The sequence below is a fragment of the Cucurbita moschata genome, unplaced genomic scaffold, assembly GCF_002738365.1.
Source record: "Cucurbita moschata cultivar Rifu unplaced genomic scaffold, Cmos_1.0 Cmo_Scf00009, whole genome shotgun sequence".
Taxonomy (NCBI): domain Eukaryota; kingdom Viridiplantae; phylum Streptophyta; class Magnoliopsida; order Cucurbitales; family Cucurbitaceae; genus Cucurbita; species Cucurbita moschata.
The window spans coordinates 4994339-5004578 of NW_019268525.1; the positions used below are offsets into that span (position 1 = coordinate 4994339).

At 33.6% G+C, this 10240-nt stretch overlaps 3 protein-coding genes across 5 annotated transcripts in view; all 3 read right to left on the reverse strand.

Annotated features, from left to right (window-relative positions):
- LOC111447671 overlaps window positions 1-125 on the reverse strand; it is a 6526-nt gene extending 6401 nt beyond the window's left edge. The window contains exon 1 of the mRNA XM_023086949.1: window positions 116-125. The gene's annotated coding sequence lies outside the window, so the exon portion shown is untranslated. The remainder of the gene's footprint in view (window positions 1-115) is intronic.
- Window positions 126-2256: 2131 nt separating this feature from the next.
- Window positions 2257-5993, reverse strand: LOC111447522 (calcium/calmodulin-regulated receptor-like kinase 1). 3 transcript variants are annotated; one of them, XM_023086739.1, is made up of 8 exons: window positions 5749-5993; window positions 4860-5252; window positions 4346-4499; window positions 3816-3942; window positions 3526-3611; window positions 3352-3423; window positions 3037-3240; window positions 2257-2882 (listed from the first exon to the last, which is right to left on the reverse strand). In XM_023086739.1, exons 2-8 carry the CDS (start codon window positions 5168-5170, stop codon window positions 2538-2540), a joined length of 1299 nt encoding a protein of 432 aa, XP_022942507.1. In that variant the 5' UTR covers window positions 5171-5252; window positions 5749-5993; the 3' UTR covers window positions 2257-2537. The 3 variants fall into 3 exon arrangements, with proteins under 3 accessions (XP_022942507.1, XP_022942508.1, XP_022942509.1); XM_023086740.1 differs by having other exon boundaries at window positions 2538-2882; window positions 4860-5316; XM_023086741.1 differs by having other exon boundaries at window positions 2538-2882; window positions 4860-5321.
- Window positions 5994-7875: 1882 nt separating this feature from the next.
- LOC111447520 (calcium uptake protein, mitochondrial-like) overlaps window positions 7876-10240 on the reverse strand; it is a 5898-nt gene continuing 3533 nt past the window's right edge. The window contains exons 5-7 of the mRNA XM_023086738.1: window positions 9158-9371; window positions 8673-8969; window positions 7876-8341 (exon numbers count right to left, since the gene is read on the reverse strand). Coding sequence (XP_022942506.1) covers window positions 8147-8341; window positions 8673-8969; window positions 9158-9371 — 706 coding nt within the window. The 3' untranslated portion in view covers window positions 7876-8146. The remainder of the gene's footprint in view (window positions 8342-8672; window positions 8970-9157; window positions 9372-10240) is intronic.

The following is a 10240-nucleotide window of genomic DNA, read 5'->3' on the forward strand; positions in this document are numbered from 1 at the left end:
TTTTTTTTTTTTTTTTTTTTTTTTTTTTTTTCCTTGTTGGAATTCAAAGATTTTCAATAGCTCTCACATTTAAGATCCAATAGATATTGTTATTAACTCATGGATTCATTAATACACCCCTGCTTTCATCATTATTTTCGTCTTTTCCTCTATGGATTAGAGTACTTATTGAACCATAAAAAGATTTCAAAACAATTAAATAATCATTACCTACATGGTTGGAGCCAGAGGACTTTTAAAAGTGAAAATTATTCTTATAGACTACCCCAAATCGTTCAAGGGCTCTATAAACCTCAGGGGAGACTTTATAGTGTACTTTATTCAAACGAGTATTGATGGGAGAGAGTCTCACATTAGTTAATCCAGAGAATGAATACATCTCAATCTCAATTGTTATAATGTGGAACCCCAAAAAACAAAGTTACTAGAACTTATGTTTAAACAAAGATGCACTTTATTGTTATAGACAGTCACTTGCATTTCTTAGTCATTCTATTCTTTAGAAGAGATCCCTCTAATTTAAATATAATACCTTTCCTTTTTTATATGTTAAAAGTTTTTCCTCTTTTAAACAAGAAATTTTCTCTATTTAAAATAAAAATATTTGAAAACATTGCAATTGGTAGGACCCACGCGTCACAATTATAATTTTGGTTTTATACAATCTAGAGGACCCACATGTCACGGTGGTTATAGTAGAGGAAGTAAACATAGCAACTTTAGCTTACTACAATGATTGCATGTATACACACACAAGTATTTGATGTTCTTAATTCTAAGTTCCATAATAATTGTCACATGTTTGGTATTTCTAGATTAGGTTATAACAACAAACCTATAACATTGCGTGTATACAATCTTAAAAATCTTACTTATTGTATATGTTACTAAACGTAGAGGATTAATAATATCTTGAATGAAGGTAATATTGATAAATTTGAAAAAAGTTATATAATATATGATTTGGGTCGTTGGAGTTGAGAGGTGCACTAACAAATCATATTAAGAATGGATGACTCTCCACTATGGTAAGATATTATTTTCTTGATATATTCTTTGCTTATAAATTTAAGATCATTTTTTTGGGATTCCTTTCGAACAATCTTCTACCATCATTGAAAAAATCGAAGGAGTGGATCACACGTCGACTCAATTAGTGTGGTCAAACAACAGTCGACTCAAACAGTGTGATGTAGCCACTGGAATGGAGTTGGAGTGGCTCAGGTTTGTTGGAGCTTCACCAACGCGAAGTTCGTCTAGCTCAGTGTTGCCGGAGAAGAACACATGGTGGCTTCACTTTACATGTGAAAAGAGATAGAGAGACAAAATTTACGGTGTTTTTATTTTGTCTTTTTCCTCTCTTTCTTTTCAAAATGAGGAAAGATCTTAAGGACTAAATTTCCAAAATAAAGAGTTTTTTTTTTTTTTTTCCCTTCTTTCTAATAATTATTATTAAAATAAAATAAAAATGACAAATGGATGTCACGCATTGTTGTGTTTTTTGTCTCATTGGGATGATGGTGGGACCACATCAAGCTTTTTATTTACTTATTTATTTATTTTTGTTTACATGCTGTAGGCATTATCTTCTCCTCAAACAACATTTTTTTTATTACTAAATTTATTGGTCAAAATTGTTCCAACTCAAACTCACATGAATCACTCTCACTCCCAAATATTCTAATGGAAACACAATTTGAAAATAAGAATTTTTTTTAATAACAGTGGTTTGTAATTAAATATAACTTATTTCATTCAAATTATAATATAAACAATTCATACTAAAATCTACCCACCAAAATTCTATTCGTTATTTATTTAAATTATGTGTTGGACTATATTAAATACTTCTAACTTCTCGATTTAAAAAATGATAAGTTGTTTAGTTATTCTCTACGATCGACGGGAGATCTCACAATTTACGTTGCATCTCTCAATTTGTTTTATTTAATTACTAAATCATCGAAAAAGGATAATAATAATAATTTTTTATTATTGGTTTGCGGATGAAAAAAAGATTAATAATGAGGATTAAGGAGCAGCAATCTCGATGTTACTTTATTTTCAGCGTATAAGAAATATGAATTAGATGGGTAAAGCTAGAGCTGATTACTTTCTAAACCCACTAATTATGTGTTAATTAGGGGTATCAGAATTCAAAAAAACAAATCTCGATATGCTCACACAATCATTATTCAGCTTTAATTATGTATCTATTTATCCTTCATATCCAATATCCATGGATGGAGTTGGGAGCTTCAAACCAAAGTTTGATGCTTTCTGGTCATTCTATACTAAAAAAAAGCTTTCCTTTTTCCTCCACTTGTAATTCCATATACAAAACCTTTTTCAGTTAAAACAAATCAAAACAAAATGTAAAAGGGTCAACTATGTTACATGAAATTTTCTGGGGAGATTCTTGTGATCTTCTCCTGCCTATTTTTCTTTCTTGGTATGTTGAGAAAAGAGACGAGTCAAAACAAGAAGAATCAATGAACTCAACTACGAGCACTAGGAGAGGGCAAAACAACCATTTTCTAAACATCAAATGATTCGGCTGTACTATCCGTGGACTGTTGTCGTTGGTGTTCAGGCATTGGACTCCTGGGACTCCTGCTTTCTACTTGATCCACATCAATGCCAATTTCATCTCTTGTCGTTGACACCATATTTTGGTTAAATCTATTGTTCTGTCTTTGTTTTAGAATTCGGGACAGAACTTGTACGTTGTCTCTCATTGAAGGTCGTTTTTTCGGAACACGGTTAATGGATTTGTATGCCAGAGCTGCTACTTCATTCAGCTCTTGAGCGTCGAAGTTTCCATCCAGACGGGAATCAACAAGCTCTTCCCACCCAACTTTCCCATCAGAATTCATGGCAGCCTAACCATCATCAAACAAAAAATATGTGTGGTTTTAGATGAATGGTTTGGGATACTAGTTCCAAATAAGGGCTTATGGAAACAAAGATAGTAGCCAATAAAAGTAGAGCTGTTTCATTCATTCATTCAGAGAGAGAGAGAGAGAGATGTCTCACAAGCTCAACATATTCCATAAGGCCCTGTTGAGGATTTCTGCCAGCAATAATCTCGAAAAGTAATACTCCAAAGCTGTAAACATCGCTTTTCTTGTTGAATGTCCTGGAAGATATGTACTCAGGATCAAGGTAACCTAAAGTTCCTCTAATGTTAGCTGCATGACTGTCAACCACCTCTTCTCTTGAAAGCCCAAAATCAGCAACCTGATTGAGCATTCTAATAACTCAGATGCAACCAAACTAACTGATAGATACTAACATTGTTTTGGAAACATGATCACATGGAAGCACTTATAATCAGCAGAAAGGACATACCCTTGCTCTCATGGACTGATCCAACAAAATGTTGGCTGATTTGATATCCCGGTGAATAACTGGAGGAACTGCCTGAAGTAAAATTTGAAGCATCATTAGCACTAAGACATTCATGTATTTCAAAACGTTCACATGCTCACGATTTTCTTGATAACGAGGGGAAAATAAACTTACCCCATCATGAAGATACTCCAAACCCCTTGCTACATCTAAAGCTATCCGAACTCTTACATTCCAACTTAGTAATCCATTCTTATCACCTACGCACAGAAACAAAAGGAAGTCCTTTTCCCTTTAGAAACTGTGCAGAGCTTGAGCACAATAACCAAACAAATTGTAAAGATGATAACATTCATCAATGCCAACAAATAATTAGACTCATTAATAGTGACAAGAGAAAGACAGATTCTAGTCAATCACTGACACTGTTGGTTTCACAAATTAAGAGGGAATAGTCAGCTTACTATATAAGTGAGAAGCTAGGCTGCCTTTACTCATGTAGACGTACACAAGCATATGCTCGCCTCTTTCAGCACAGTATCCAATCAAATTCACGAGGTTTCTATGATGCAATCTTCCCAATAACATCACCTGAATGATTTACAGGGAAATAAAATTAACTGAATCACTAAACGTAGGATATGTAAGCCTAACAATTAAAAGAAAAATACTGGTCTAACTATATGTTACACAGAATTATTGTGTTGTATTCCCCAACTCCAAGCCCAGGATCCGAGTTCCAGACGAAGTTTAAAACTATTTCACCCTTGCTCGTTGCAAGTTTAAAACTAATTATCAATTATATCCAAAAGCAGGGCAACAGAAATAGGGGGAAAGAACTTTTAAGGGCATAACCTCAAACTACGAAACCTGGAATATTTCTAGGAAAGGATATTGTTCGACGAACAACCGAATAAAGCAACACTTCTATGAATTGGTGCAGTTTGTAACAAGTTCTACACAAGAAGCTCTAATTATTATCAACTATCCTTACCTCTGTCTGAAATTCTTTCTCTCCTTGTTTAGAATTGGTTGCAAGCACTTTCACAGCAACAGTCTCTCCAGACGGCAAGGTAGCTTTATAAACAGGACCAAATGCTCCTTGTCCTATTACACTTGTAAAATTTCCGGTTGCTTTTTGGAGATCTCTGCATCATATCACAAACTAAACAATCAATAACAAATTAAATTACAACTTCATTAGAACAATCAAATTACAATTACATTTTTCTTCTTTCTCGGTCGAGAGAACTCTCTTAGCGCCCTTATACAGTATCAATGTATAGAGGGAAGCGAAGGAAAGAAGATTTGAGAGTAGCAGTAGAAAGTAAGAACATACCGAAATCTGAGATTGTCGAGCAAAGATAATCTAAGATAGGGATCATCTTTTCTCTCTATGCTGAATATTTGATTCAGATGAATACTAATACAAGGTTTGTACAGCATAGCAATGTGACAGAATCTCATACAAAGTAAATGGCAGAGATGAATTGCATAAGAAAGCGTACTTAAAAGAATATTCAGGCATCCCAGATGAGATCACGCAGCTTTTCTTAAATCCGTCAAGCCATGAGGATATACCATTCTGGCTGGACTTCACGGGTGATTCTGGAGCCACTGTTGAGTCTGATAGAATACTACAAGCATCAGCTCCGTTTGTTCGAATAGGAACATTAGCTGCCCTCCTTGAACTGCTATTACCAATCTGCAACCGCTTCCTATGGTATCTAAAGCAGAATAGAGCAAGAATAGCCAAAAGAACTCCAATCACCACTCCAATCGAAATTCCAATGATCAATCCAGTTGACTCCTCTTTCATCTCCTCTTCCGTGCTCCCCAAGTTCTTAATCAGCAATCGGAACAGCAAAATGGATTCTCAATCGTTTAACTAATCTGGTCAACTGTATCATTCACAATTGACTGGGATAAATAACAAATGATGTTGAAGATCAAGAGGACAAGTCTCTGTTCTTCCCAATCGAGAGCCATAAGTAAAGTCAACAAGATGAATAAAAATATGCAAGAAAACGATAAAATTCCAGCAGACAAGTATTACTCTAAAGAAAAATGCACCCCGCAAGAGCCGTCGAGTAACAATCAACATCAGATAAGCATGACATCTTCAGCCCAAATACTTTTAATAATTCAAAGACAAAACTCCTCCGATCCAACTCGTAACTATAAAATTAGCGTTTGTGAACTTTTGTATTCAGAAACATCACAATTACAAATAAATTAGCTTAAATGGATCAACGGTTTGGTCAAATAATGAAGCCCTATTCTCCACCGGTAGACATTAGCAAACTCCTTGTAGTCTGATGCGACAAATCGCCCTTTCAGATCCAAGATAAACAGAAAAAACAGAATCATAATCGAGAGAATGATATAAAAAATTACCTAGCTAGCAAAATGACGATCATTAAACTCTACACGGGCACGGCGGCGCGTGGTTCTGGTACAAAAACGGAAAGTGAAATGAAGAATTACAGAGAAGTCAAAGGAAGAGGAAAATATGGAAGGTAGAATTTCAAGGAGAATGGAGGAATGTGAACAAGAGAAATAAAAGGAATGTGCAGCGAATAAAATCTGTACATACAGCTCCATTTAAGCAACAATTTCTGAAAGAAAATGGAAAAGGGAAACATTACAATTCAGAAGAGTACTGAGAGCGGGACCGGCGGTCGCCAGCGCCATTGTTTTTGTTTGAAAAGGAGCGCGCCATTTGTGGTCGGTCAAGCCGACAAGCCGATCAACTTTTTTCTGCTTTCATTTTTAATTAATATTTTTTTAATTCAAGTTTATGTTTAAATATACTTTTGCTTTTTAAAGCTTTTTTTTGTTTGGCCTCAATATAAAAAATAAAATGGTCCCAAATGTAATACTTAATTTCGTCTTAATTATTATTATTTTTTTTTTTATTTCAAAATAACTAAAATATTTAAAAATGGAATAGACTGAAATACTTTGATTTTAAATTTAAGATAATTAAGGCGTTTGATACAAATTAAATATGAAAAAGAATTTACATCAACAAACACAAAATCGGTCATTTATTAAGACCTTTTCAAATTCACATTAAAAAAAAATGTTGAACGAAAACAAGACTTTATAAATTAGACTTTGATTTATTCAAAAAACCATCGTTCATTCCATCTTTTATGTTTGGGATTATATGTTTCCATCATGCCTGTCAACATCACATCACCTTCCCTACATTTGTTCCTTATTTGCCCTTCCATATATACTCTTCATTATTAATAGGGGAAAACAAGGTACCATTTAAGTTCATCTAAAAAGATAAATAAACAAGGGGAAAAGAATGCAATCACAATCGTGAACATGAAAACAAAGGTCACAATAAACCAGGGGAAAAGAATATTAAAGCAGACGCAAATTTGTTTTCAACACTACTGAAAGCTTTGCTTTAGTAGAGAAGCTAGCAACATTGTAGAAGACTGTAATGTCAAACCAAATAAGCAATGTGAGAGCGTTTAAATATACTAAAATCTTCCTTCACCTAAAAGTAAAGCAAAACCGATTCAAGCATAGAGTAGAGATGAAAAAGCTTTAATTCTAAACCACAAGAAGCGACTTTAGAAATTTAAAAAACAAAACCGTAAATGTAAAATCACATCAAGTGAGTAGTAATTGAGACTGAGAAGCACTTCCAACAATGTACACGAAGAAAAAGAATAGTAAAGTAAGTTATAAGGCATTGCACAGTTTGTTAGGAATGATCATAGATTGATGATATTCCCAGCAAATTCTTTTGATTCACACTAAGATAAAAATCCCCTTCTTCCCAAAGTGAGGCATTTAATTAAAGGGAGACAAGTAAGGAAGAAAGTGGATACCAGCCTTTAGGGAGACAATTCTGAGGCATTAATTACCATCTATAAAGTTGTATTTGATATTATCACTAAGCTCAAAAAAAAGTTATTTAATTTCTCAAATTTATGCTAACCTTGTAATTTCATGTGTGATAGGTTAAGTCACTACATTGTAACACTAAATCTTAAAAAATTATCATAATGGATTATAATATTTGATATGACTGTACCGTTTTAAATTCTTAGGTATGGATAATTAAATAACTTAAAATAATATTTTGTTTCACTTAAGAATTTTAAGTTTTTTTTGTTGCGAGATACTTATCATTCAAGTGAAGTTGAATCTAGAATTTAATTGATTTTTTATTTTTTTTTTTAAAAAAGTAGACAGGGAGAAGATGAAGAATATTTATAATGTGGAAGGGAATATGATCCTGATTAGTCGTGCCTGTGTCTGCGCACTACACCATTCATTGTTTTAAAGCGTAATAATTAAATTAGGACAAACACAAATGCTACTACAGATGTATTATAAAAATAAAAACAACAAAAACAAAAACAAGGCTGCTTTGAAATACTCACGTCTCTATTTTATATTCATTATTCCCAAACATTAACAGCCATGCAAATAGTATAAATTGACAAAATTATCCTTCTAAAATTCTGGAATTCCAAGGGAAATAGCAAATCAACATTGCAAACAAAAGATGTGTCTATTTGTAACACCCTTCGTATTTCTTTGAGTTAGAAGCAGTTCTAAAGATTTTCTTTTATAAAAGAATATTACATTTCCAGCCTAATACATTTAAGAGCTAATTACTAAGGTAGTCCCTTTGGAGAAAACATATGGTATTATTTACATTTTGAACCATCTGGGGTTAGAGGCGGGTAGGCAGGCGTTCTGGTAGACTAAACTTTACACAAACTAAAACCTAGTAGAGAAAAAGGAAGCAAACCTGCAAGAATTAGGAGCTGGTTTCGCAACTCCAGCTGCGAGAGAAAAGCCCCATCATTCCTGCCTCCAAAGGCTGAGCAACATCCTTCTCTCGATTATGCAATACTCTAATAAATTCCTCTGCACTCAGTTCCCCATCACAATTTGTATCGAATAGATGAAAAATTATGTCCACAACCTCGTCTGTCAGATTGATGCCACACACCTGTGATTACACAGAATCCACCCATGGGCAAACAAAAGAAAAAAAAAACAAAAAACCTCAGCAATTAAAAAAAATTATGTGGTCGAAGAGGATCTTGAATCAGCTTTCTCAAACCACACAAAAAAAAAATGTTCCAGAAGATTCAGTGGGAGAAGATGTGAAGCAGCGTATAAATAAATAGCAAAACAATAAATACATGGAAGTAAAGCTTGATTTCTTCCTCAATAGATATTTTACATCGATATTTGATTCTTCAGACTTCAGAAAGTATTAAGGATATGCTGGACTTTGTTTGGTAAGAAAGACGAAGCAAAATAAGCATATATCATACCTGGCATGCAGCCCGCTGAAAATCATTCTTCGTCAGGAAGCCGTTAACCTTTCCATAACTAAATAATGCCAGCGAAAATGGTTGCAATTTTGTACGTAGGGCGTCGAAATCCTTGAACTCTTCCCATGTGACACGAATGTCCCTCAAATGTGGGTTATCGTCCATTCTATTAACTCGATCAAGCAACCCACTTAAATGAGACGAGTCAGCTGAGGCAACCATGGACAATGCAAAGTCCTTGGCGGATATGGTTCCTCTTAGTTTATAGTCATAATGTGCAAACTCCAATCTTAACATCTATGATAAAAATCAATATTTTGTTGTTCAGAATTCACATAGAATGTGAATAATAAACAGTTTCCAAACTGTCCACTTATCAATCAGTTTTGAAATGTCGCGAGGAATATTTGCTCTAATTACAAGTTAGCTTAAATCGAGTTATAGTAAACATTAAGAAATTCAACACTTGGTTAGCATAGGGTTACCTCAATCTTCAAATTTTTCATAAATTGGACAAATTTATCAAGTTGGAGACCTGCGTCTCCATCTTTACCAAAGAAGTAGTCTACTAGGCCTCCATTCTCCACACAGCCATCAACAATCAACCTGCTACGATGTCCATTTCTATGTTGAGCCCCTTGTCGAATATGAGACCGCATCAAAGCCATCACTTTCTTGAATTCTTCCTTATCAATCTCCCTATTAAATGCGAAACTATTACTCAAGGTACCATTGTCATGAAAATACATACAACTTAGTTAATGATAGTTTAAATTGCTTCTTGAATTCTTCTTTATCAATCTCCCAATAAAATGAAAAACTATTACTCTAGGCACCATTGTCATGAAAAGACATATAACTTAGGTTAATGGTAGTTTAAATTGTACTCAGAATTCAGCATTCAACTAAAAGAAGCTTAAAAAAAGTACATTCACAATGATTTTTTCTAGTAAAGTTCAGAGGCCTTGCATAATGAGAATAATGTTCCATCACATCGCCACTAATCTGCTTCGATCACTGTAGATCCTAAAGAGAGTGCTAAGAAAATAGACTCGTACCAGTCTTGAAAACCTAAATTATCAAAAGTATATCGATTAAAATACCATTTTGGTCACAGTACTTTGGGCTTTTGGTCCTGTCCTTTCAAATGTTCAAATTTAGTTTGTAATTTCAATATAACTTAAAAATTGGTCCCTACTATGGTTGGTTAATTTGTATCGAAATAGGTTAAATAAGACTAATAATTTTCAAACAAGAAAAAGACGCAAGTAAATAAATTTTCAAAATTTATAGTCAAGGCTAATATAGACTATTATTTTTTACAGAAAATTTAACCCTAAACTACTCATAGGAATTTTAAGTTTTATTGAAATTACATAAACAAAATTTGGACAATAAAAAATACCGGGACCAAAATGGAATGAAATCCAAAGTACACAGATCAAAATGATATTTTAACCTTTAGTCTACTTTCTAATGGTTTGTGCAACTTAGGTACTATCGTTTGAGTATTCTCACCCATCTTTTTCTTTCTTTCTTTCTTTTTTTTTTTTTTTTTTTTTTTTTTC

Coding starts and splice junctions, on each gene's coding strand:
- LOC111447522 (XM_023086739.1), bottom strand. CDS start 5,170: ATGAAAGAGGAGTCAACTGGATTGATCATTGGAATTTCGATTGGAGTG. Junction 3,943..4,345: donor AGAAAGAATTTCAGACAGAG/GTAAGGATAGTT, acceptor TAAATCATTCAG/GTGATGTTATTGGGAAGATT. Junction 3,241..3,351: donor ATCAGTCCATGAGAGCAAGG/GTATGTCCTTTC, acceptor ATGCTCAATCAG/GTTGCTGATTTTGGGCTTTC.